The sequence below is a fragment of the Carassius carassius genome, chromosome 6 (assembly GCF_963082965.1).
Source record: "Carassius carassius chromosome 6, fCarCar2.1, whole genome shotgun sequence".
Classification (NCBI taxonomy): Eukaryota; Metazoa; Chordata; class Actinopteri; order Cypriniformes; family Cyprinidae; genus Carassius; species Carassius carassius.
In genome coordinates, this window is record NC_081760.1 from 35,773,085 (window position 1) to 35,800,525 (window position 27,441).

Sequence of the window (27,441 nt, forward strand, 5' to 3'; positions counted from 1 at the left end):
TATATATATATATATATATATATATATATATATATCAGTACAGACCAAAAGTTTGGACACACCTTCTCATTCAAAGGGTTTTCTTTATTTTCATGACTATGAAAATTGTAGATTCACACTGAAGGCATCAAAACTATGAATTAACACATGTGGAATTATATATGGAATTATATACATAACAAAAAAGTGTGAAAAAACAGAATCTTTTTGTTTATTGGATTGGAAATTTATTTTGATTGTATTTATATATATATATATATATATATATATATATATATACCATTATATTTATCTATATCATTTGTTTTGTAGTTATGTGCGGTTTAGTGGCTTTTATCTAAAATAATTACTCTACTCCGTTTCAGATGACTCGCTTCATTTGATCAAGAAGGATCCCGTCCATGAGGATGAGATCTGACGTTCTGCGCTGGATATTATAGAAGAATGAAAAGCAACCTCTGTCACAAAAAAAAATCATACAAATGATATGACCGTTCTCCTCGCATCGGTCACCACACTCATCTACTAAAGAGTTAACTGTGAGCCATCTACAGAAAGTCATTTTGTATAACATCATCAAAACCATGGTGGACAACCGCTATGCCACAGCTCTGGTCATCGGCTCCGTGCTGAGCCTGCTCGCCACTGTCTATCTCTCTGTTGCCATGGGAACGCAACACTGGTTCCAGTACCACAGCCAGCCGGCCAGCAATGACGCCAAAAATGGCTCGGACCTGCAGGAGCTACGTCAGGACTTTGGAGCAGAGGACGTGGATGAGCGGATCTACAGCATCGCTCTCTTCCGGCTCAATGGGACGCTGGGTCTCTGGTGGCGCTGCATTCTGGTGCCCCAGGACTCGCACTGGTTTAAAGAGCCTGGTGAGGAGAGAATGTTCAACTTTGTAATTTATGATACTGTATTTTTATTAGTTGTGCGTTAAGTTAAAAATGGATGCTAACTACATATTGCTTTGCCTGCTCTCTGCATCCTTCTTTTCCAGATCCAGTAATGGTGACTAAATGTCAGGCCTTTACTTTGCCACAGCAGTGGGAACCCAAGTACAAATCTCCTGGAAATATTAACAGTGGAGAAGATCTGCTGCGTACCTGTACGTCATGAATAAATCAGTCTTGAACACACACCTATCATTTTAACAGCTTTCATTTGACAATATTCAATTTAATTTACACACTACTATTTAAAATGCGAGGGTATTTCTAGATTTATATAAAGGTATTAATACTTTTATTCAGCAAGGTTGCATTGACAGTAAAGACATTTATGGTGTTATAAAAGATTTAAAATAAATGATGTTCTTTTGAACTTTCTATTTATTAAAGAAACTTGGGGAAAATGCATCATGGTGTCCACAAAAATCTGAAGCAGCACAACTGTTTTCAACATTGATGATAATAATAATAAATGTTCCTTGAGCAGCAAATCATCATATTAGACTGATTTTTGAAGGATCATGTGACACTGGAGGAATGATGCTGAAAAATTAACCTTAACATCACAGGAATAAATTAGTTTAAAATATATTCACATAGAAAACTTGTCTTTCAGTTGTAATAACATTTCACAATCTTACTGCTTTTACTGTATTTTTGATCAAATAAATGCAATCTTGGTGAGAAGAAGAGTCTTCTTTCAAAAACATTTAAAAAAAAAAAATCGTACATTCCGCACTTTTGAATAGTAGTATTTATATTGAGAAGATTTGTATTTTTATTTTTTCATTTATATTACATCATTTATTGAAAACTTAATGACCAAATAAAAACATAAGTCATATTGAAGACATTGAAAATATTAAATGTATATTGCCCTGCTTTTTGATTAGCACACATAATAAAAACATTCTGCGATATGCCATTTAATAACTACAATGAAAACCGTTCTCAATATTGTTTTTAATGCTCACTCCATTCACTTGTAATTGTTTACTGTCTAGACACAGTCCTATCAAGATGTTTCCTTTTTTAAGTAAGAATCATTCATATATTATATATAAATGATTGTTGCTCACTGCAGCTGGTAATATGATATAGTATGTCTTAACCAGTGCAGTGAGCAACAGGATGTTTTGCCATTTTCTCTTTTTGGTTATGTTTTGAATGTTTGTGTCCACAGACCTGTGGAAGTGTCAGTTCCTGTTGCCGCTGGTCTCTGTGGGGCTGGTGTTTCTCGCTGCGTTGGTCGGAGTGTGCGCCGGTCTTTGCCGCAGTATCACTCCCACACTATTTGTAGGGCTGCTGCATCTGCTGGCCGGTAAGACCGTAATAACAGCTAATGCCTGTATTTCCACAGCACCCAGAAAAAGAGATCATTATAATTTGACATATTTTGTTTTCTCAGGCCTGTGTTCCATAGCCACTGTATGCTGTTTCCTTGCGGGGATGCATTTGATACACGAAATATCCGACCTGCCAGAAGGTATGGACTATTCTCCGGGCTGGTCCTTGTTTTTGGCCCTGGTCTCATCTCCGCTGCAGATCATGGCTGCTGCGCTCTTCATATGGGCTGCGAGGAGCCACCGCCAACACTACACTCGAATGACAGCCTACAGGGTTGCCTAGGCAATAGAGGACTGACTATAGAGTCACCGAAGCGATTGTCCACTCTCATAGAAAGCACACAGCCATGTTTCTTCAGCGGCTGCTTTTACCACTAACCAAGCTTAAATTATGAAGGAAACAGCCAGAATACACCACCCAAAAGTTAGTAGGTAAACTAATGCCCCCACCATAACACTCTTCTGTGAATATATTCATTTCTTGAAGGATCTTACTACTATATAACTTATTAACTACTCTAGTCTGTAAGCATCTGTGCTATTGAAGATGAGACACACAGCTTCTCACCCACAGCCAGACTCTTGCTCAACAGAAAAGCATCTATAAACACTAAACTGTAGTTATTCAGGGCTTCACCTTTTGTTTAGTCACACTTTAACCATTGACCAACGAGTTAAGTTTAGTTTCATCTTCTATTTTGTTTTAAATAACACCTCTGTGTTTTTTTTTTCAGCCTGTGTTGTAGCTACTCGGTTACATTTTGATGTGATTGCATTTTAGCGCTTAGCAATCCCAAGATGCAATAGGGTTTTGCCTCGTCCTGAAAGACTGAATGTTTGTATCCATCATAATCATTAACCACTCGAGCCTTTTGTGTTTTCCTGCTCATTTTGTTTGCTTATTTATAATTTTTTTCTTGTGCTATGCATTGGTTTTCCTCTGTTGTTTACAATATGGTTTCTCTTTGAGGATGTAATCTTTATGTAGTTTACACTTGATTAGTAACTTTGTTTAGAATCCAGTATTTTGTGGTTGTTTATACTTATTTATGTTTCATATAAAATCATGCTGATTTGTTATACTTTGCAAACTGACACTCATAATATTGGTGAAATTAATTCAACGGCTTAATGTCAAATGTTGTGGACGAGTGACTTAAAACATTCCAGTTACTGCTGTCATTCTTCACATATGTCATGATGTAAAAATCTGATGACTTTCAGTCAGTTGTAGATTTTACTCAAGAGATTGAGATTGTATATTGTCCAGAAATTGTACCAGTGGTGAAAATCAACACTGTGCACATCCAGCTTCACTTTATTCATTGTGTCATGTGGTTTATTCCGTGTGTTGTAGTATTTGAGATCATATTTTGTTCAAGTGAGTGTGCTTTTTATTTTGTCTTTTTATTCCGAGCCACTGAGAGGCTCAATTTTGTCAAAGCAGTCAGGCGATAGCAACATCATATGAGCAATACATTCAAGAGGATACCTCACACTCCACAGCCCACTGTGACATCATCTTGATGGTGTCTGAAATACTTCAGATGGTTTTGCCTTTTTTATACAGTTTTGTACACGTTGCTGTCAAGTGAACATTTTGCTGGTCACAATAAATATCTTTTCATCCAGAACAAAGTTGCTTGTGATTTAGCAGCAGATCAAAATGCGTCTTTCATTGTCATATAGCTACAAACGTGTGTAATGTACCTGAGTTAGAAGTCATTGTTAAAATAATTTGAGTGACATTCTTTTAAAATCATCTGATTGGTGTTGGTAATCATGCTGTGTTTCATATCTTCTCTCTCATCCTTCAGTCTTTCTGCACCTGCACCGATGGAATTGTCAGCATCATCTTTTTTCCCAAGTGAAAAGCGATTTCCTTTTCATAGTAGGCAGCTTCATTGATAAAGTAAGGATGAAGTGGCTCTTCTTCTTCATACTTCACAGTTTCTCCAGAAAATTTCAAAAACAAAGGGTCTCCCTGCTTTAGGAGACAGAAGTCTCTGTCCTAGAAAACAAAAACAACAATAAAAAAAGCAGTTCAGATTTGGGGTGTATGTCTCAAACATATCTAGGTCACATTTTACCCAACATCAAGAAAATTAATAATATTTTCAATCCCATTAAATGTATTGCATTCTGTAATTTGCATGTGGACATTACGCAAAATTATACATACTACCATGATAAATTAATACTTTGCCATTACTGTAATAAAAATGGATAAAAAAAACTGGTTCTAAAATAAACTTAATTTTCTTATCATCTGGACATGATCATGCTGATTCTATGTAAATGTAATAAATAGCAGCATGACTGGCACCTGCAGCTGAGGATGAATAGCAGCAGCAAGAGTCCGAGTCTCTGGATCTCTGGGATAATCAACACTTTTAATAAACTTAAAGGCTTCCACATCCCCGCCTTCAAACACCGTTCCTGAAAACAACATAGTTTGATATAAAATACACTTATGACACACAAATATAAACCACATTTGATTATGTTTAACAGTACCTGAGTTGAATTTGTGGATCCAGTCTATTGTCAAGTCGACGGCCTCTTTCATAATGGAATAGATGTCAGCCCTGATGACACCATGCGGCTGCGGCCCGACCTCTATTGCTACAGAAACACAGGTCATCTGAATGTGCATTTGTGGTTGAGCATACAAAACAAATGCAATGAGATGATCACCATCACTTACAAAAGCCATGCTTGGATACAGACTCCAAGGAATAAGCATCACTAATCGGGATATCCAGTACCAGCACTCTCACAGGCACTTTGGTTATCTTAGTCTTAAATGTGTACATGACAACACACACAACATCAAAACACACGTGCACAGGCACAAAAATGGAACAAAAACAAAAACCTAGGTCTTTGGTTCTTAACTGGTTTCCTTCAGGACCCATAATTTGTAGTGCACTGAATATTGGGTATTTGTCAGTCAAACCCCTCCGGCCTAAAATATTTACTTGAAGTCCCCCTGAGATTTAAAGGGAACATTTCAAATAATTTAACAACGTCTGATGCCAGGTAATGGTTTAAACAATAATTTAAATCTATAAACAAGTTAGACCAAAAGTAATCCAAAAGTAGTCAGAATACATTACAACACTAGGTTTTTTTATGAATTTATTTAATTATCTGTTACTCTTTTAACAATTACTTTTTTTTTTTTTGTTGTCTGTCAAAATTTGGGTCAAACCTCCCACCAGTTGAGAACGACTGACCATAGTTTCCAGTATGGTGTTTATTGAAGCACACTTGTGATGTTCTTGCCTGTAAGTATTTACAGATGTGCAGAGTCACCCAGTCACTGGTCGTGTAATGAATCAGTGTGAGGCCCATGTTAGCCGTGGTGTTATGAAGGTCACAGATCAAGTCGATTGCATCTGTGGATCCTTTCGGCCCCAGAAGATTGTTCAGTTCCTGAGCACGCCGGACTTCATATGGGCTGCTGTCTGTAATAGGAGAACTGCAAAAAAGAGGATTTTAGAGCTAGGCAGTACATATTCTGCATGTAGAAATATATTTACTTGCATTGCCATTGTTGTGGTGCTGCACGACATGTCAACTTAACTCAGGGCCATAACCACTATAGACACTAAGAGGGACAAGACCCCTAAATAATAAGAATGATGAAAAGGTATTTTTCTAACTTTAAAAGTTTTATTATTAGGTTGATTTGCATCAGTGGTCATAAAATGATTGAGACGGCCAAATTCAAATCAAACAGACTTTTAGACTAGAATTTAGAACCTTCTCTGTTCCAACATTCCAAATTGCAGTTTCCACATCTCACCTCAGCGTGGCTATGTTGAAGCAGCGGTTCATATCCTGGTCAATGTATCTTCTGCACTCTTTCACAGCCCGTGGGTTCGACAGCACGGTTTTAACGGGGATCGGCCACGCGCACTCTCCCTTCTCTTTCTGTTGTCGCTCCATCTCCTGCACCACATACACACCGGACAGCTCGTTTCCATGGGTGCCGCCACATACGGCCACACGAGCCAGTCCTGGCAGGAACAATAATGCCATCTACAACAGAAAATGAATAACACTCTTTGAGTATTAAAATGCCACGGCAGTACATTGTGTCTAGAATAATTATTATATCATGACCCCGTTCAGTGATTTGAATACTGAATCATAGCCTATTGCATGTTGTTATTGGTAGACACACTGTATTAAAGGGATAGTTCACACAAAAATGAAAATTACCCCATGATTTACTCACCCTAGATGTATATGACATTCCTCTTTCAGGCGAATACAATCGGAGTTATATTTAAAAATGTCCAGGCTAATCCATGTTTTATAATGGGAGTGGATTGTAGCTGATCATTTGAAGTCTATATTTACAACTTTATTTACAACTTTCTAAACCTTACTCTTTAGCTTCCGCTAAATGTTGTATATGCGTTCACGAGAGACTGGCGTCTAGCGGATGATGTAGGACCTAGGCAAACACGTTGAAAAACACAGAAGTGCAGAGTAGAGAGCAAAGCAAAACTCCAGGGGCACATTAACGCAAGATGCTGAGGCCAGGGGCCTACACTTGGGAGGGGCCTATTGGCTGCTGGGAATTTCTTTTTTTTTTATAATTATTTGTATATATGGGAGTTTGCAGCAGAGACAACAGCATTCTGTAAACAAACTTACACACTTATTTTCAGCGACACCCTGCTTGTAGTATTTGTAGTGAATGGTTCAGTTTAGGTTTCTGCCACACAGTTTGCATGGTTGGTATGTTTCACTGATATTAGGGATTTGGGAGGTCTTTATGGATCATGATTATAATCTATTTTATTTCATTAAGTACTAATTTAAGGCTTTCTACAGATATATTTATCATGTCTGTGAGGCATGTATTCACTTAGTTTCGGTTCATTTTTGTGAAACGCTCTTTTTCAAGATGAGATGGCTAAAAGCGAATCATGTTTGTTGTCTTTATTTTATAAAAGCACAACATTTTGTTGATATTGTAAGTGCACACAAATACAAGTAGACCCTTTACAGTTATGAATGATGTATTACTCTTTCCTTTATGAGCAAGTTGTGATGAATTGAGAAAGGGCTAAATTGATCAAACATAGGGTGTTCCAAAAATGCTCCAAACTTTTTCGAAATTAATTTAATTTAAAAAAAAAAAAAATTACACGAAATATAATCACTTTGGCATTACATAAAAAACTGATTTTAATAGCCTAGCTGAAACAGTAGTAGCCTGTAGGCAGTTTCAACTGCAACAACATAAACAAATGTGCGCTTTTGTGGCCCTAACTTAACTTCTGGTAGACTTCAAAATAAAATCAATAACAACAGCTAAGTAGTCCCTCTAGAATAGATTATTTTTGATAACAAGCAAAATATGTTTGCTGCGTAAATCAGACCTACTGAAAATGCAAATTCATTCTCTGCCAGAAGGAGGTGCTTTAAAGCGGGAGAAACAGAGGTTTCCCCAATAAACACGCATACGACAGTTAGCAAAAGCTAGAGATTAAGGTCTAAATGTGGACATTTTTCTTACACGAACACATCGCTTCACTTCAGAAGGCCTTTATTAACCCCCCTGAGCCATGAGGACTTCTTTTATAATTGATGGGTGTGATTTTTTTGGACTTTAAATTTTGGGCTACCACCCACTCCCATTATAAAGCATGTATTAGCCTGGACATTTTTTTATATAGCTCCAATTGTATTCACCTGAAAGAGGAATGTCATTTACACCTAGGATGGCTTGAGGGTAAGTAAATCATAGGGTAATTTTGGGGTGAACTATCCCTTTAAATAGATTTTATTAGCCTACCACTTTTCAATTTGCATTTGCAAATAATCTCCAGCAGTGGGTGAGAAAAAGGTGTGGTCAGTACAAATCAAGCTCCATGGCATGGTGAAAGTTACCAGTTAAATTTGTCTTTCATTAAGTGCATTAGTGTAAGCATGCTCTCTTTTGTTTTAAATTAATTCAAATGAACCTGCACTGAATCCGATATTATTTTAAACTGACGGTATCACATTATTATGTAGTTATTATGACTGATGATTTGTAGAACTGACAAGAGAGTTAATAAATTAATTAATTATCTCATAGCGGAGGTTAACAGAAGAAGGGTCACATACTGACATTTGCATGGTTGGCACAATAGACGGAAAACTGCACTGTTAATGAGAACAAAAGACACTAGTTGGGGTTGAGAAAAACAATTTTTAACTGGACATTAATGGGTAAATGAAAATAAAGCAATGGAGGCAGGGTTTCGGTTAACAACAACTAACTAAACCAAATAAATACTTTTTTTCAACCCTAACTATTTTATATGGTTTTAAAGGCAACATTTCTCACTTTGGTTTAGTTTCATTGGAAGTAGCCTACTAAATTAACTAAAACACACAGTAATAAAAACTAGAATTAGTTATTAAAAAGCTAGCAAAATTACACACATCGAAAACAGAAGCTATTGAAATAAAAACTAATAGTAGTATATCAATTGTATTAAAATAACAACTGATGTGGAAGTGTTTAAGAAAAAATGTCTTTATATTAAATGAAACTGAAGAATGATCCATTTGTGTGTCACCACATGGAGTTCTTGAGAAAAGCAAAATATCATTGATCTTCATGGACTTATCTGATCACAACATAAAAGACAGAAGTTGTGCGAGTCACAAACACTTTTCTTTAGTAGTCAGTTTGTATGTCCGTGGCATTCATCACATTTTAGAATTCCATGCAAACTGTAATACTGCAGTTTCTGATTAAGTTTTGGCCGATAACTATTGCCAACTTTATGATGTCTATGTTCATTCTCATTTGGCGGGTTTTTATCCATGCGTTTATCCCTTTAAGAACACCATGGTTTATTTAAGCTCCAGTGCTAGAAGGAGTTTTCCTTCAGAATATAGTGTACTGTGCCTCTGTCAAAATATGAGAATTCAATAAAGCTGTCTCACATTTTACAACAACATATGAGAGTAAAAGCTGAAAAAAATGAAAGGTGAACCTACCATTATTTGTAATACAGAAGTTACGCTGTTTCACTCCTTGTTCCAGCTGCTTTCCCCCTAATAGTCGTACTGAATGAAATTGCACAAGGTCTACCAGACCTTTGGACACATACGGTGAGGTGTGACAGGACATGCGTGTTGACACACATTCAGTCTGTACAGGCCTAATCTAGCCTCAGGGGCCACAACACTGCAGGAGCTGCATCTGCACACACCCACAAAAACACACATTAATAGTTTAAGACATTCTTCCACTAAACACAAACACAGTCAAGTAACCTACAAAGCAATGATTTACCTTGTGCTTCAGTTAGCAGCCCTGGATCATCTTTCACACATGATGCTGATGCAACACCAGCTCTCACTTCCACTGGCCATGAAGCTCCACACGCAGCGAGCGTTTTGCTGACTCACATATGCGCTAAAGAGAGTGTGTGTGTGTGTGTGTGTGGAAGGAAAAACGAGGGGGAGGAGAAACATGACAACTGAGAGGACTGCAGAACCTACAATTATACCTAAACATTACAACTGGCCCCTGCTAGCATTCTATAACAAACCAGAATTTCCTGTCACAAATCTCTCCCACTTCCTCGGGGCATGTAAACCTGTTGTTGCAAAATAGCCAATTTCGAAAACATTTCTTTGGTTGCATTTCAACACAGTTCAGATGTCGGAATGAAAAGATATGGGTAATTTAGTTATTGTTGGCCACACCCTAAGACTTATCAGCCTGCATTTGCTACATGATTAAATAGGAGATGTACCAAGTACCTCAGGAATAAGTGTTAAATAATTTTATTCTCAGAAAACCAGACAGGTACAAAAATACAGTTTGCTCTTAGTTTTTTCAGATAAAACAATAAGTTCTATTGATCCACTTTTTATACCCTTGATGCATTGTGTCCATTATTGGCATGAACTTGTTTAAAAGTAAAAACAAATATATATATATAAAAGTTTATTTGTGATTAAATAATTCATGCATGAAAGGGTTAATTCTACCATGCACAGTTGCAGAGTTATTCACAAAAACTTAAAGTTGCTTATTATAGAGCCACCACAAACTTTTCTACACATACTCGTTCTCACATGATGTACAATTCTATCTATTGTCCTAATGGTAGGCTATTCAGACATTGTAAGCTGCTGTGTTTTTTAAGAATCTGAGTCATATTAGTGTATATGATGTTTTTAAGGATTTTCAGTTGTAGTGTCCCTCACAGGTGCAATTGTTACACGACTTGCTGGTCTTCCTCAGAATGTCCTGTAGTTTGTGTATCAAGCTTTGTTACATTTGGACATTGCGTTCAAGTTTGTCTCTAGTCTCTGACTTCTAGACGTTTCACACTATCACAATTCTATTTACTATATAATGCAAAGGCCCTGCAATATGCAGAATAAATAACATGACAAAGGCTGGGAAATTGACAATTTTGTAAATGCATAGCAGCAGAAGTTAGTTACAGCCTTTAGTTAAGAAAACAATTTGGACTCTAAAATATTGTATTATATATTTTGCAGAGTGAAAAGCGTTTCCTTTTTCATAGTAGGCAGCTTCATTGATAAAGAAAGAATGAAGTGCCTCTTCTTCATATTTCACAGTTTCACAGAAAATGTAAAAAACAAAGGGTCTCCCCGCTTGAGGATACAGAAGTCTCTGTCCTAGGATTTTTATTTAATTTTTTCCCCTCACATTTTGGATGAATTTCACATCAAATGTATGTCGTGTTTTATGGAATTATGACAATTAAAACGTATTTTGTCACTTACCTTGAAAAAGGCTTGCAGAAAAGAGAATCATATTCAAAACCATGAGAAATAAAGAAAGAAAGAAAGAAAGAAAGAAAATAACAGCATATGGTTTTGAAATGACACGAGGGTGAAAAATGATGGCTGCTGGTTTATATGGTTAAAATATCAATTCAAGACACACTGCAATTTCAGCTTGCATACTCTGCTGCCCTCTTCTGGAAATGAAAGGACATCATGTGACGTTAATTTGAATACTATTATTATACCTTAAAGTAGCCTGTTCTCCCCTAATTCACGCATTGATCAAAATGTGTACTTTTAAATTAATATTGTCAATATATTCAGGTAAAACTCTGGTTCATATGATGAATGTTTTCCCCCATAATCTCATATAAGACGATGAGTATAAATGGGTGTTGAGTCAAACTACGAAATGACCACAAATAATATCCTATTAAAGAGCAATTCAGTCTCTTGTTCAATCAGTTTAATGTTACATCTGGGTTTTCCAGCCATTTTCTCTTTCAGTCTCAGCAGCAGCAGCAATACTCAAACTGGCAATTGCACTCAGTATGACTGAAAGGAGTAAAATAACCTAACCTAGAGCTGAATTAAAAAAAAATAGCCCAGACATTTAAGATGTGAGATTTCAGAGAGCTTAAATGAAATCAGGTATTTTTTTTTTTTTTTTTTTTTTTTTTTTTGAGGACTGGGTCTTCTCTTGTTGAAGCAAGAGAAAGCAATCTTTAAACTAGCTGTGTGCACAATGGATTTAATCAGAGATAGAAGGCAATCTCTGTTCTGAAGAAACATGAAATAGAACCCTGCTGAGAGCTTTAGCAGCAAGAGTGCTGTGAAGACAGAGACGGTACTAGTGGCATGTGATGGAGGTTCATCTCATTAAACACAGCCTTGTTGAAGCTTTTCACGGAGCACCGTCAGGCAATTTTCTCTCTTCATTCTCTAGCATTGTATGTTTTCAACCTGTGGATCTTATTTTAGTAAAGGACAGTGCATTTTGATAGTAATGTCTCTGTCACTAGACTGATCAATTATAATCGATGCAGTCTGTAAAGTAAGCGCCCCTGCTAGCCTCAATAACACCTCTTCACTCAGCAACCTTCGTCTTCTTCAGGAGGCCTCGCTGCAGGATGATAGCTGATGACAGAAGTAGAAATGAAGAGAAAAGTGAGAAATGTGTATATTTTCTTGTAACTTTCAATTTAATTCATAGTTCTTGACAATGAAAGCATGTCACACAACATTTTTTTTTCTATGGATGAATTTGCACTAAAAAAAATTGTTTAGTTGGATGCTCAACCTTTGACTATTTTTTTTTTCTATTTTGATGAAAACAACTACGGTACTTGCATTTTATTATTAACATTGTTTTTTCTTTTAACCTTGTTGTCCAGACCCTACCAGGAATATTTTTGGATCCCAACTAGGGCTGCATGATTATGGGAAGAAAAACTGAAGGACAAAAGAAAATATTTTAAAGACTGTTGGTAACGAAACAGTTGATGGTAGCCAATGAGTTACAACTGTTTGGTTCCCAACATTCTCCAAAATATCTTCTTTTGTGCACAACAGAATAAAGAAACTCATAGAGGTTTGGAACAACTTGTGGGTGAGTAAATGATGACAGAATTTTACATTTTGGGTGAACTGTCCCTTTAAAGCTCCTTGTTTGTTGACAACAGCTGATTTAAAAGTTTGGGAAGATGGTTGGCACTTGTTGCATTCCCAAATGCATGTTATAAGTGCCACAAACTCAGAGTGGATGAGGAGATAAGTTTGTTTGGAGCAACTTTTACTGCAACCCGAGCCACACTGAGACACTGAAATCACTGAATCATGAATTGTTCACAGCCTTTATTTTGCATAGCCCTAATTGCAATCAACCAATCGAGAATCGAGAACATTTACCTTGATTGGTGATTCCCCCATCAGAGTCCTCTTGCAAAAAACAAAACAAAAAAGGCTCACCCCACTACACAGCCACTCACTTGCATTGTGCCTTTATTATCCTTACTTGTGAAGTAGAGCAACTGTTGATCTGATTCATGAAGTGTGCTTCAATCAGAGTTTAATCCCTTTTAATTGGAAGAGCTTCTCCCCAGGCACTGACAGAGAGTGTGAAAGCTGGACTCCTCTGACAGGCATTAGTGGAGGTTGCCAGATCTGCATAAAAGGGCAGTGTCTACCCGGAGAGCTCAAACACCTGCAGAAGCATCAGAGGATTAATGAAATAGTTGAAGATGAAAGGTACAAAACCACCTGAACCCTGGGTGCACGGTGAGATGCGTGACATGGCCTTTCTGTGGTTAGAGCACACACAGACAAACACAGACATGAGCATAAACATGTGTACACAAACATGCACATGCATCTACTGGTGAAACTGTGTACATATGTACAGGCTACATTTTTATCTTGGCTAGTAATTTAAAGGAATAGTTTACCCACAACTGAAAACTTGCTGGAAATATACTAACCCTCAGGCCATCCTAGCATTACATCATTTGTTCAGCAGTGGCTCCTATGCAGTGAATGGGTGCCGTCAGAATGAGAGTCCAAACAGCTGATAAGAACATCACAATAATCCACACCACTCCAGTCCATCAATTAATATTGTGTGAAGTGAAAAGCTGGAGACGTGTGGATTACTTGTGGATTATTGTGATGTTTTTATCAGCTGTTTGGACTCTCATTCTGATGGCACCCATTCACTGCAGAAGATCAATTGGTGAGCAAGTGATGTAATGATTTATTTCTCCAAATCTTTTCCCATGAGGAAACAAACACATTTATATCCAGGATGGCATGAGGGGGAGTACATTTTCAGCTAATTTTCATTTTATTCTATTCCAGTAATAGCAACAGATCACCAACAATTCCATTTATGTAATTAACTCTGATGTTTTTTCCAAAACCCCATATAGTAGTATACAAAAAATATGCAAGAATGAACTCCACATATCCAAAGTCATCCACATATCCAAAGTTTTGAAGCTGTACCGTATTTTAATCTGTTCCTTACACAAGGCTTTGAATAGCTATTTTTCAGGTTCTTTTATAGACAGTATATCTCAACAGACCTGCTTTTGTGTAGAAATTAGCTATGCGAAAATTCTTCTAATCTTGCTGTGAATATTAGTAAATAAAAACAGAATTTTTGTTTTTGAAGTCTATTTGACAACCAAATAGTTTCACACTTATATTAAATTGTTGCACTGTTCTTTGACAAGATTTTCCTCTTCCTCTGAATATAAATTCACATCACACTAAGCTGTTTTGCCTCATCTGACAGCTCAGAGAGAAAGATGTAGAAAACGTTATGGAATGTTGTGACAACCCATTCACAGACACTGAATATTGTTCATTTGAGAAGAAGTAACAGAGAGCGCAGTTCAGGCTTTTAAAAAAAGTTCAAAACTACTGACACTTGCCATGCTGTTTTAGGATTGCCTTCAAAGACTGTGAATAAATGCAGGGAAGTTGGCATTACAAAGAAACTCTACTGCCAATTACAGTTTCTACCAGCTAGACAGCAACACAAGCTTCACTCACCTCCTTTCAGTCAGGTTGAGCTGAACCTCAAAGGACTATATATCAGTCATTATCCATGCTAATTAGCAATCACCTTTATACATTTAACACTGACTTAACCACCTCATTTGCAGTAAACATATATACATTCATGGGGCTGGGGCTATAAAGCATTTTTCAGTCCTCCATTGCAAATCTGAAACTATCCCAGTTTTGCATGTCCCTCTGTTCATTTGAGCAGCAACATGTGGCAGGAGCAGCAGCATCTCCAGACGTCTGTCATATGAGGCATGACTGCGCGTCACTGCTATTTTGGACACTTTGGAGCGCAGGACGATGCACACGAGGACGTGCCAGATCTATGCGTGACACTATAGTAGCATAAATATATGCCTCTGATCAAATCCTAGCTGTTTAAGGAGGATATCAAATAAGTTTATCATGGCTGGTCCTCAGAGCGGCTCAAACGTAACGCTTAATTTCACAAATCAATTCGTGCAGCCGCCGTGGCGCGTCGCGATCTGGTCTGTCGCGTACAGCTCCGTGCTGGCGGTCGCTGTGTTCGGTAACCTCATCGTTATTTGGATCATTTTGGCTCATAAACGGATGCGCACCGTGACCAACTATTTCTTGCTCAACCTGGCGTTCTCCGACGCCTCGATGGCCGCCTTCAACACGCTCATCAACTTCATTTACGCCACGCACGGAGAGTGGTACTTTGGAGAGGTTTACTGCAAGTTCCACAACTTCTTTCCCGTGACCGCTGTGTTTGCCAGCATTTACTCAATGACTGCGATTGCAGTCGACAGGTAAGTGTATGATTCATTTGGCTATAACATTTTGAGTGCAGTACCATTCATGCAAACCTACGATGGGATACATGATTCAGGGTTCTCGTGGGAATGTAGCTATATAATAAAAGGCTATAAGATCTATTACAAAAACATTTAAATGTCATTGTAAATTATCTGGCAGCAATAAAATGTTTATTTCAATACTCAAACCAATATATAAGGGGACAGAGGACTGTAAAACACTGTTAATATGAATTCCATGTGAAATTATCTGGAAATTGTTGGTTTATTCCAAAAGTGTTGGTATTACATTAGTTTGAATACATCAATGACCTCAAAATAACGCCATCAGGCTGTAATTCGTCGCATGGTTCCCAAAGGAATTATACAATTTTGAATTCCAGACCTGGAAAATAGCGATGTTTAATAATAAAAAAATTATATATATATATATATAAAACAATCTATAAAAAATATTAAATGTCTTTGTTAATTACGCACTCTTTCTGCGTTTATTCAAGTTTCTTGTATCATTTTACGTTGAAACTATGTACAAAAATGACTGCACGAGAGCTATTTAAATTTCAGAATGTCCAGTCATTGTGTAGCTGCGGCAAAACTGGACAATAAATGCGTTCAAATATGAGTAAAGGTTGTTGATGTGTCGGTATGCATTTCAAGCTTTGAAAATGTCTTAAAAGTCATTAAAGTGGGCTATTTTAGTTGATAAAATTTTGCTAGTATCTATAATGATTTTTTTAAGTAATTTAAATAATAATTTTAATTAATTTAATACTTTTTGCATTATTTTCAATTGAATAAATCAACATGTAGTTAATTAAGCTTGTTCTTTGACGTTTTAGCTACATTTATTTAGCTACACTGATCATTTTCAGAATTAGGCAGGCAACATTCATCGCATCAGTTAGTCATGAATGCATCTAATGAGATGAGATCTGTGATTCTGTTCTGCGTGATCCAGAGCATAGGGGGACTTTTCCTTCATTAAAAGATTACAAGCTCAGTCTGTGGCTGTGTAGGAGCCAGAGAACATCTCTTCATCCTAACTCTGCGTAATCTTTCAGCATGCATGAGTGTTCATCCCTCCCCTGTTTGTTCCTGAAAACAAAAGGTTTGACCTAAGACATGGTTTTGCACCAATATTTGCATAGTTTGAATTGAGAGAGCAAACAGGATGCAGAATTCAATTTTAAATTTAAGTGGAATTAACATTTTTAAGAATGAACTGTAAAAAAAAAAATTTACTAAAAAACAATAGCAAAGTAAATCCTATTTCTTTATGACCCATAAAGATGTCATCATGCATAAACATGAGACATTATATACTATCTGTGTTTTTTCTTTTCTTTTTTTTCTTTTTTCCCCTTCCTGACAGTCAAATTCATATTCAACATCTCACTCTCATTAAGGGTGTCTGTTCTTCAGTTAGATTTAATTACCGACCCTTTTCACAGACTGTGATGATGCATTTTCACAGTTATTAATATTGCAAATCTACCAACTTTTTTACATATTCTTTTTTTTTAATTTATGTACATTAATAACATTACACATTGTGTTTTATTACGTTGTCATCAGATTACTGAAAACTAAGAGAGTGTGACAGGAAGTTTGACATATTTCTCTCTTCTGACAATCGAAATGAATCTCTGGCCATTTCCCCCCCCCCTCTTTTGTAAGGTCATAGAAACCTAATTGTGCATATTTCTTTGAAATGGGAACACAAAAAGTATAAATGTTGTAGTCTCCATTCTTTTGAAGTTTACCCAACTATGATGACTTATTTTTCTGTGTGAAAAGGGTTCATTAAAACCATGTTTTTTCTTTATTCAGGTACATGGCTATTATTCACCCTCTGAAGCCTCGTCTGTCAGCTACTGCTACCAAAGTGGTGATTGTCTGTATTTGGGCCCTGGCTGTGATTTTGGCCTTCCCGCTGTGTTTCTACTCGACCACGAGAACTATGCCTCGCAGAACCGTCTGCTACGTTGCTTGGCCGAGACCTTCTGAGGATTCGTTCATGTAAGAGATCCATTTGTTTCTAAGAGCAGTCCTAGATCAGTCACTAACAAGGTGGATTTCATTGAGGAATCTGTCTTAGAAGCCAGATGCGTGTGCAGAAAGCTTGGATGATTTCACACCAGCTGATTGTTTTTCTTCTGCTTGTAATTTCTGTACAGCCTGCGCTTCTCAGGCTTTGCTTCCACTGCTCCAATATTGGTAATGCTCTTTCTGGCTTTACATTGCCTGCTGTCTTTACACTAAGTGCCATCTGCCAGTGAGGCGAAGAAAACCAAACACAGTACCTATTTACCAGTGGCCAAATGGTGTGTCAGAAGTGCAAACAATCTTTCTGACTCACAATCCAAATTTATTGTCTAAACACCCAAGCGCCAAGCATTAGATAAGCTTATTTGGGTTTATCATTTGGTGACATACAGAAAAAACACTTTCTGTGTGTATGTGTGTGGGTTTTTATGTCTTTTTTTTTTTTTTTTTTTTTTTTTTTTACCTTGGGGTCCTCTTCTCTCACCTGTGCAGGTATCATATCATAGTAACAGTGCTGGTGTACATGCTGCCCCTAGTGGTCATGGGTATCACCTACACTATAGTCGGGGTGACACTTTGGGGAGGAGAGATTCCTGGAGATTCGTCGGACAATTATGTTGGACAATTACATGCTAAAAGGAAGGTAAGAGAACATACTGACATATATTTGTTAAGGTCAAAAGGCTTGGAGAAACACATGCTGTGGTTTTCATCTTAAAGTAGTTCATCAGCATGACTTTCTTTCTTCTGCAGAACATGGAAGAAGGTATTTTGAAGAAACAACATGCAGTGTTATTGTTATAGTAGCAAAAACATATAAAAAATGATAATGCAACTAATATAACTGTATTTGTTAATTTAAGTAAAGCTGAAATAAAATATTAAATGTGAATTTAATAAAAACAATAAAAACATGAATTTTTGATTTGAATATGTTGAATATGTTTGTTAGGAACTGACTGATCTATTCTCATATAATCTCTGATCTCTGTCCTCAGAATGTGGTGACCAAAGGACAGTGTTTAAGAAATGAGCCCATGCGTTTGTAAATCATAGAAATGAATCTATGTATTTGCTGTTACCTGTACTGAGGGAATCTCACTGTATTGCTATATCTATTTGATATCTTTCCACAGATTAAGGTCATGTCTGGTTTATCCCGCGGGTCAGCTCTGAGCTTTTTGTGACTCGCACACGTGGGACAGTGATATGTCCCTCTCAGGGATTAATCTGGGACAATTTATCTCGTATTGGGCAAAAGTGTTTTTTACAGAATGGTTTTTAAGAGATTACAGGATCCTTTCAGATATAAACCGTAGGCTTGCGCTGGATTTAAGCACTTGTTAACTCACCTTCACACAACCTCACTTTCCAAACACAATGATTGATTTAAAGAGACTGCTGATTGGCTAGAAAGGTAACAGAAAGGATTTCAGTAGGCTTAGCAGGGCGTGTGAACCCTTTCTCAGACTCTTGATTGGAGAGAATTGCACTGGTGAATTAAAGGCATTTTCTATCTTTGTTTCATGGAACTAAAAGGAAAAACAAGTCATTTTGAAATAATGTTTTCATAATTTAATGGCAATGCTATAAATGTGTTCTTAGAATGTTTCAAATATAACATTTTGCATGGATGAATTATCAAAAAATGTTTATCTTTGTCCCATAAAACTAAAAGGAAATAAGTACACACACACACACACACACAGCATTTATTCCGAATAGAATTCTACATTATAAATGTCTTTACTGTCATTTTTGCCAATTTAATGTTTTGCTAAAAAAAAGTATTAATATATTTCTTTAAACTCATGCTAACCTTAAGCTTTTGAATTATATTTTAACTAAAAAATTAGAATACAATAATTAAATAATAGTATTAAAATAACTTAGTTCATTATATCAAGCTGGTGTTCTGTAATCCCCTTTTTTAAACAATTTGTCAAAATTATGAAACAAAAACAAATGTTTTTGGAGTTTGTTTTCGGTTCTACTTCAAAATGTCATGTTTAATTCAAAAATAATTGTTAATGATTGATGTTTTTTTTTTTTTTTTTGTGCTGTATGCATCAGTCTGTGTGTGTGATGTCCGAGGCTGAGACTAAACAACATGTCAGAGGACAAAGATCTTAGGCCACTGGTTGGACATTTACATGCACTTTTTCTCTTTCTCATTTTTGAGAATCTGTTGTTAATGTAAAACATTTTCCAGCCATTAATCTATCGCTTTTGAAAACACCATTCCTTCATTCTTTTGGATCCGTTGCTAACTTTAGTGCATGACAACCTTTGAAAAGCCACTCACAATGTCTCAAATGGCTTCATTAATTTGTGCATAATTTGACACAGACCTGTTGGAAAAGACAAAGAAACACCGTCCATCATCAATCAATGAACTCTTTCATTTGTACCTTGTCTGTAAAAAAGCGACAAGAGTCTTGTACCCAGAAGAGACCCCGCTGTACTTTAATGTGTAATGGGACGCAGTGGAGCATTGCGAATAATTACTGATTGACAGTTACACGGCAGAGAAAGGTTAGGTATGACGTAACCCTAGCAGCGGATATGATGAGCTACGGGTGGCAGAAGTGTCAGAAAACCTGCCCTTTTATGCCAGTTTGACACAGGTTTAGCCAAAGTTTATTAAGGTTGCAAGGGAACGTATGAATGGTGTTCAATCAGTGTGAAAGTACATTATATTTCAGGAGGGCAGGCGAACATGACCTGTCAAGACGGTACACCTCATTTTCTACTCGATGTGTGACTGAATAGACGCCACGCAGTGTTCATCACTCTATTACAACACCATTCACGATGTTCTGCAAAAGGGACTAATTCAGACTTTGTTAAAAACTGCACTGATCGGAATTGTATGTTTGATGTGTATATGTAAAATTATGTGATCATCACTCCACCTTCAGGCCACTCAAATTTTTTTACCCATTTTTTTGCTCTAAATAAAACAAACAACTGAAATAAAATAAAATAAAATAAAATATAAAAAACTGTGCATTTCAGCTTATTGCCAAGGTACCTAAACTTAACAAAATTGCAATAAAATTATATGTATATTAAATTAAATTAAATAAAAAAATAAATTTATGCATTTAGCAGATGCTTTTATCCAAAGCGACTTACACTGCATTCAAGTTATCAATTTTTACCTATCATGTGTTCCCGGGGAATCGAACCCCCAACCTTGCATATCAACAAAAACTATTAAAAATGATAAAAACACAAAAAAATTACTAATACTTTTTTAAAGAAATGTAATATTTGGATTCAGCAAGAACACATTAAATTGATGAAAAGTGAGCAAATAGATTTATAATGATAAAAAAAATATGTAATCAGTATATCAGAATGATTTCTGAAGGACCATGTGACACTGAAGACTGGAGGAATGATGCTGAATAAATTACATTTTATAATATATTAAAATAGCGAACAGATATTTGAAATTGTAATAATTTTTCATAACATTACAGTTTTTACTATATTATAGATGCAATCTTTCAAACTGTGCTGTATATGCAGACGACACTGTTGTTCAAAATAGATTTTCAGTATCACAAGCAGTGTAAACTGAGGTTGGTCACCTAATAATTTGGTCTGGCAGTCTCTTCCTGTCTGATTTGTGTGTACTTTGTTCATTGTACTTTCTAAAATGTGCTGAACCGGGGGCCAGATGCTGTTAGTCAGATGTCAGGCTGTTTGAGATGTGATGTTTAGTGTAACAAGAACAAATGACTCCTGGACTCTGGAACAGTCTGCCCCATTCTGTCCACCTGATTTTTCTGTCAAAAAATTGTCATTTGGTGCCATTTACATATGAAATATGCAATTATGTACTTTTCAGCACACTGCAATTTCCTCCGGTGCTGTTCTTCCCGCTCTTTCATGATAAAAACTAGCACGAATCATAATCGAGAATGACACACATGTCAGGTGATTGGTGCAAAAGCTTTCAGTGTGGTGCCAAATCACTATCCAAAACGTTTCTTCTTGCCATTCATTATTTGTTTTCAGCTTTGAGTTTAGTTGAATGAACAATGGCAGCAGATGGAGACTTCTAACAGACTGCGAGCTAAGACCGTGACTTTTCCTGATGCTGTTTTCTTCCAGAACACAAGAAGCCGAAACCCATATGTTTTGCTGGCATATGCTTCATGTTATGACTGAATGATCACTCGCTCTCTCCTCAGGTGGTGAAGATGATGATCGTGGTGGTGGTGACCTTTGCCCTCTGCTGGTTGCCCTATCACATCTATTTCATTGTGACGGGCCTAAACAAGCGTCTGAACAAGTGGAAGTCCATCCAGCAGGTGTATCTGTCTGTGTTGTGGTTGGCCATGAGCTCCACCATGTACAACCCCATCATTTACTGCTGTCTGAATGGCAGGTAATGATCACTCATGTACTAATACACTCAAGGTGACATCACATCTGCTCATAGAGAACATTTCTGGACATTAAGTGTTCTTGTCTGCCAAATGAAATGTTATATATTTTTTTATACATATATATTCCTATATATCTTTTAAATATTTTAAATATTTTTACTTTGAATATAAAAAGTGAAAAATAGGTCAACTTACACTATTACATGGTACATAGAGCTTGCAGTTATAGTAATATTAAATAGATCACAATAATATTTATTTATGTATTTATATATTATGTATTGTATTATATATATATATATATATATATATATATATATTTAATGTATTTTTTTATAATATATGTAATACATTTTAAATGCAGAATATATAATTTTTGTAATCAAATACATTTTGTAATTAAATATAATTAAAAAGTATTATTCTTAGAGTTACTTAAACTTTATAATCTTAATAAACTTATTGGTCAGCTGGAGAGTAACTTGCTTTTGTTTACTTGCCAATGCTTTTTACATACTTTGGTGCTGGTAGGAATTGATTTTGGACCATCTTGATGGTTTTGGACCATCAATTGCTCACACAATTGATACATACAAGATTTATTATCGTAGTTTATTATTAAGAATCAACGAATTATGTTAATGTTATTCATTGTATTTTGAACTAGGAATCCATTTCAATAATCATTTTTTCCAAACCACCAGGTTTCGGGCCGGTTTCAAACGGGCCTTCAGGTGGTGTCCCTTCATCCATGTGTCCAGCTATGATGAGCTCGAGCTCCGTCCCACCCGTCTCCACCCACGCAACCAGAGCAGCGTGTGCACCCGCATCGACACCAGCATCCACAGCGATGACCCGCACCGCACCAACCGCAAGAGCACCAAGTCCCAGTGTCAGGTGGAGGTCAAAGATGAAAGCACGGCAGCTACTAAACTCTGCCTTCACAGAGAGCCCACGTTTGCAGCTGAGCAGCTCAGCTGAAGGGCCCCACGTGCATCGGATCGTGGTTCTGTCATAGGTGCTCCGCCATAGATATACTGTAAATAACACAATGCGAATACATCCACAGGTGTTATATAAATGAAATACTGAGAGTATGCATTGAGACTAAATGCACTCAAACCTGCAGCATGATGAGGTAATACTGCCTCCAAGTGGAGAACTTTGAGTGTTTTCAGTGTAGTCTAGCATACTACTGAGTGCATGCTGCCTACTGCAACTGACTTCTATATGTCTTTAAATAGAACACAACATAGTACACATTATGCAATGACAAACATTTAACACATGAAAACAGTATGCTACACTACAAAGTCATGACCTCATCATGTTGCATGAATATCTAAGAAATTAAATTTGGCATATTTGATTCAGTTTTGTTTACAAACAATGGTTAGAGTCTGTCAGATAATGCTAAAATGATTCTAAAATTAATGCTTCTGATTCATTCAGTTCAATAGAATTGGAATGCCAAATCAAACTCAAGTATTCTATTCTATGTGTTCTATTTACATTGAAAAGGTGCATTCTGTGCATCTTGAACATTTCCAGCTAGTCTCCTTCTGTGTGAAAGTGTGTTTCAGTTAGATCTTCAGTTGAGATTGACTTTTAAATTAATGTAAATCTCACTGTAATAATACAACAAACAAATGCTAACAAATGTACAGGCAGATTTTAAACGTGTGCTGTGAGATGAATCGGTGTCAGAAAATTAGTCTAAATGATTTTAAATAATGTGCGTGACAGAAATAATGGGCTTTATTTGAATCTAGTAAAACCATTCTCACATACATTGGAGCACAAAGCTCTGTCTTTTTTGTGAATAAGGTCTAATGAAGGTATATAAAACTACAATAACTGAACTATACAGTTTATCTTGTTCGTGTTTGATATGTTACAGTATGTGCTGTATGATGTACTGTAAATGTTAACATAATGTGCTTATGGTTTGTATTGAACATAATGTGCAAAGTTAACTTTTCATGACCTAAAATCACTAAAGTATAGTCATAAAACGTGGATGTGGTAAAAATGCTTTTCACGTTTAACCAAATTGATTATGTTTTTCCAGTTTTTACAACTGCTTTGACTGAAAATATATGTGATAATCTATTCATGTTGGTATGGACACATTGTTTTGATATTCAATGTGAACAAAAAAACAAAAAAGCTCATGTATTGCTCATGTATGGTTACTGGACCGTGCTACACTTGCTAAGCTTGGTGTTGACAATAATATGCTGGTGCAATTACATTCACGTGTCTACTTTGAACTCTGGTTTGAAATCAAAAATGCATTCCCATGCATTGATTTAGCAAGCGTGCGATGGTTTTGAAAAAACCAAACCAAAGCAAGCGCAATGCAAGGTCTTATTATTTTTTTTATTTTTTTTGTCATATCACATGTTGTTTTAGGTCATTGCAACTACCAGATGGCGCCATTGTCTGTATTTTTAATTCTGTGCTGGTGAAAGCAACATTTCGGCTGGGAACCTATTGTTCTTAAAGCATCTTAAATCCAGTGTCAAGATATTGTTTATGTTGAATTTTGAATGATATGTTAATTTCCTTATGTAAACCCTAAAAGCATACAGCAATCCGCAACAGATACAAACTTCAACGTTATAAAGAAGGGAATTGTTAATTTTTGGGATAATGCTTAATGTTAGACTGTGCGATTGCAAAATGTATTCTCATATCTCTTTTTCAGTGTGATGCAATAGGGCTGTTTCACATGACTTCCTGTTTATTGCCAGTACATCCCTTGCTCAGAATATCTCCCAAAATCTCCCTTCCTATTCCCTGTTAAATGAACCATTTCCAAGCTATTGATGTAAAGACAAGAAAAACTACCCTTAACGCTACTGGGCATAGAACAATATATTTTTATGCATGCACAAAAACAACACTTGATGTATAACACTGTCACGGAAAGAAAACAAGAACAGTAATTATTGTATTCTGTATTAACTGGCTTTACAGAGGAGTTGCTGGGTTATTTGAGTAAAGTGGAAGCTACCACGTTTGGGGTGTCCCAGGGGGGATGGTGAATGTACACATGTACTGTGTGACCCAATCCCGTCCCATCCATCCATCCATCCATCCAAACATAGCTCACATATAGTGCAACATAACTGTTACAGATCACTCCGGAGGCTGAGGAGTAACAGACAGAAGGGTTTATTAATAGACACAAGCAGAGGAGCAGGTAGTGTTGGGTAGAGTGATGAATGGATCCGTGAGAGCTGGGTGAAGACGTCAGAGGAGGGAGGTGAACCACACACACTGGGGATCTTGATCTTCGGAGAATCGCTGGAGAGAGGTAAGTAGAGGAAGAGTTAGTCCTCTGAGTTAGCATACAGGTAAGACCTTGTCGCAAAGGAGACCGGACGCTGATTGAGTTCGTGTGTGTGGTATTTATGGTGCCGAGGTGATTGGGTAATGATGAGGGTCAGGTGGAAGTGTTCAGTACTCAGGTGAGGGCGTGCGTTGTGAATGAGTGGAGGTGGAACCTGGCGTGTTTGTAACATTACCCCCCTCCCCACGGCCCGCTCCTGAGGGTCGAGGACCCCGACGACGTGGTGGACGTCCTCTTCCCCTGGGAGCTGGTCGGTCAGGATGATTGGAGTGGAGGTGTCAAGTAAGTTAGGATCCAGGATATCGTTGCGTGGGACCCAGGAACATTCCTCTGGACCGTATCCTTCCCAGTCCACTAGATATTCCAGTTGTCCACCACGCCGCCAGGAGTCCAGGATGTCACTAACTTCATAGGCCGTGCTGTCGTCTAAGAGGAGTGGAGGGGGTGCCTCGGTTTCGCCAGGTTCTGTGGAGGGAAAGACAGAAGGATGGTGAGGTTTAAGGAGAGACACATGGAAGGTGGGGTGAATCTGGTACTCGGGGTAATTGGAGTTTGTAAGTGACCGGATTGATCTGCTGGAGGATGGTGAATGGGCCAATGAATCTGGGACTTAAGCTTGCGGCAGGGCAGGCGCAGGCGGATGTCCCGGGTGGACAGCCAGACCTTCTGACCGGGTTGGTACGTTGGGGCCTCAGATCGGCGAAGGTCGGCTGTCGTCTTGCGTCTGCGTAAGGCCCACTGGAGTTGGTGGTGTGCCGCGTCCCAGACCCTTTCGCTCTCACGGAACCAGTAGTCGATGGCGGGGACATCCGAGGGACATTTTGTGCGTACTCGGCCCACCCAAGGAACTGGTTCCAGGAGTTCTGGTGGCCGTGACAGAAGGTACGGAGGAAGCGTTCAATCTCCTGGACCTTCCTCTCCGTCTGCCCATTTGACTGGGGATGGTATCCGGAGGACAGGCTGATGGCCACACCTAGGAGTGAGTGGAAAGCCTTCCATAACCGGGAGATGAACTGGGGACCTCGGTCCGAGACTATATCCTCTGGGATGCCAAAGTACCTGAAGACATGGTTAAATAACAGCTCGGCCGTTTCATGGGCAGACCCTTCAGGGGGAGAAGACGACAGGATTTAGAAAATCTATCCACTATGACAAGAATGCAGGTATTATTGTCTGAAGGAGGAATATTGGTGATGAAATCCACCCCTAGGTGTGACCACGGGCGATTGGGAACGGGCAGAGGATGGAGCTTGCCTGATGGAAGATGGCGAGGGCTCTTGGATATGGCGCAGCTCCTGACATCCGAGGCCATGTTGGGCCACCAGAAGCATTCCTTAAGCAACGAGAGGGTTTCACTGACCCCCGGGTGACCAGTGCCAAGAGATGTGTGAGCGGAGTGAATGAGTGGAGTGCGCCGTGTCCTGGGAATATACTGATGTCCTGGTGGGCAACCCGGCGGGGTGTTCGTAGTAGGATCGGTAGGAGGAATGGTCTCTGCGGACCAGGTAATAGGAGAGACGATGACCTTTTCTGGAAGGATGGTTTCTGGTTCTTCGAGATTCTCTTCGGGGGCGTGACACCGGGACAGGGCGTCAGCCATTATGTTTTTCACCCCTGGGCGATATGAGATGGTAAAGTGGAAGCGGGTGAAGAATAACGCCCAGCGGGCTTGTCTTGGATTTAATCTTTTGGCCACTCGAAGATACTCAAGGTTTTTATGATCTGTGAGGACCAGAAAGGGGTGTTTGGCTCCATCCAACCAATGCCTCCATTCTTCTAAGGCCAACTTGATGGCCAACAACTCCTGGTTGCCGATATCATAGTTGACCTCTGCCGGGTTGAGTTTCCGGGAGAAGGCGGCGCATGGGTGGAGGCGACTGGGATTCCCCTGCTGCTGAGAAAGGACCGCTCCCACTCCGGTGGTTGAGGCGTCGACTTCCACGAAGTTGGCAAAGCCAAGGAACCGTTGTAACTCTTTGATGGTGGTAGGAGTGGGCCAATCTCTGACGGCATTTACCTTCCCCTCGTCCATCCGGATGCCACTGCTGCTGATGTTGTATACAAGGAACTGCACTGAGGGCTGATGGAAAGAGCACTTTTCGGCCTTGAGATAGAGTTGAAAGGTCCTCAGGCATTGCAGGACCTCCGCAACGTGGCGTTGATGTTCTGCCAGGCTCCGGGAGTATATGAGGATATCA

General features: G+C 38.1%; 3 protein-coding genes across 3 annotated transcripts; 2 read left to right on the plus strand and 1 right to left on the minus strand.

Moving 5' to 3' along the window:
* Positions 1-364: 364 nt before the first annotated feature.
* On the plus strand, positions 365-2,762 carry cldnd1b (claudin domain containing 1b). Its single transcript, XM_059552854.1, has 4 exons — positions 365-879; positions 1,002-1,109; positions 2,135-2,272; positions 2,360-2,762. The coding sequence occupies exons 1-4, from the start codon at positions 585-587 to the stop codon at positions 2,578-2,580; spliced, it is 762 nt and encodes a 253-aa protein (XP_059408837.1). The 5' UTR covers positions 365-584; the 3' UTR covers positions 2,581-2,762.
* A 927-nt stretch (positions 2,763-3,689) lies between these two features.
* Positions 3,690-9,759, minus strand: LOC132142759 (N-acyl-aromatic-L-amino acid amidohydrolase (carboxylate-forming) B). The gene is made up of 8 exons (XM_059552866.1): positions 9,613-9,759; positions 9,315-9,519; positions 6,109-6,344; positions 5,586-5,781; positions 5,005-5,098; positions 4,815-4,922; positions 4,624-4,736; positions 3,690-4,308 (listed from the first exon to the last, which is right to left on the minus strand). Exons 2-8 carry the CDS (start codon positions 9,315-9,317, stop codon positions 4,111-4,113), a joined length of 948 nt encoding a protein of 315 aa, XP_059408849.1. The 5' UTR covers positions 9,318-9,519; positions 9,613-9,759; the 3' UTR covers positions 3,690-4,110.
* A 5,188-nt stretch (positions 9,760-14,947) lies between these two features.
* Positions 14,948-24,040, plus strand: LOC132142765 (neuromedin-K receptor-like). The gene is made up of 5 exons (XM_059552867.1): positions 14,948-15,427; positions 17,267-17,455; positions 17,975-18,125; positions 21,688-21,884; positions 22,590-24,040. Exons 1-5 carry the CDS (start codon positions 15,060-15,062, stop codon positions 22,864-22,866), a joined length of 1,182 nt encoding a protein of 393 aa, XP_059408850.1. The 5' UTR covers positions 14,948-15,059; the 3' UTR covers positions 22,867-24,040.
* The last annotated feature ends 3,401 nt before the right edge of the window (positions 24,041-27,441 follow it).

Coding starts and splice junctions, on each gene's coding strand:
- LOC132142759 (XM_059552866.1), bottom strand. Junction 5,782..6,108: donor TTCAACATAGCCACGCTGAG/GTGAGATGTGGA, acceptor TCTTTTTTGCAG/TTCTCCTATTACAGACAGCA. Junction 5,099..5,585: donor ACATCTGTAAATACTTACAG/GCAAGAACATCA, acceptor TACACATTTAAG/ACTAAGATAACCAAAGTGCC.
- cldnd1b (XM_059552854.1), top strand. CDS start 585: ATGGTGGACAACCGCTATGCCACAGCTCTGGTCATCGGCTCCGTGCTG. Junction 880..1,001: donor GCACTGGTTTAAAGAGCCTG/GTGAGGAGAGAA, acceptor CTTCTTTTCCAG/ATCCAGTAATGGTGACTAAA. Junction 1,110..2,134: donor AGAAGATCTGCTGCGTACCT/GTACGTCATGAA, acceptor TTGTGTCCACAG/ACCTGTGGAAGTGTCAGTTC.
- LOC132142765 (XM_059552867.1), top strand. CDS start 15,060: ATGGCTGGTCCTCAGAGCGGCTCAAACGTAACGCTTAATTTCACAAAT. Junction 15,428..17,266: donor ACTGCGATTGCAGTCGACAG/GTAAGTGTATGA, acceptor TTCTTTATTCAG/GTACATGGCTATTATTCACC. Junction 21,885..22,589: donor TACTGCTGTCTGAATGGCAG/GTAATGATCACT, acceptor CCAAACCACCAG/GTTTCGGGCCGGTTTCAAAC.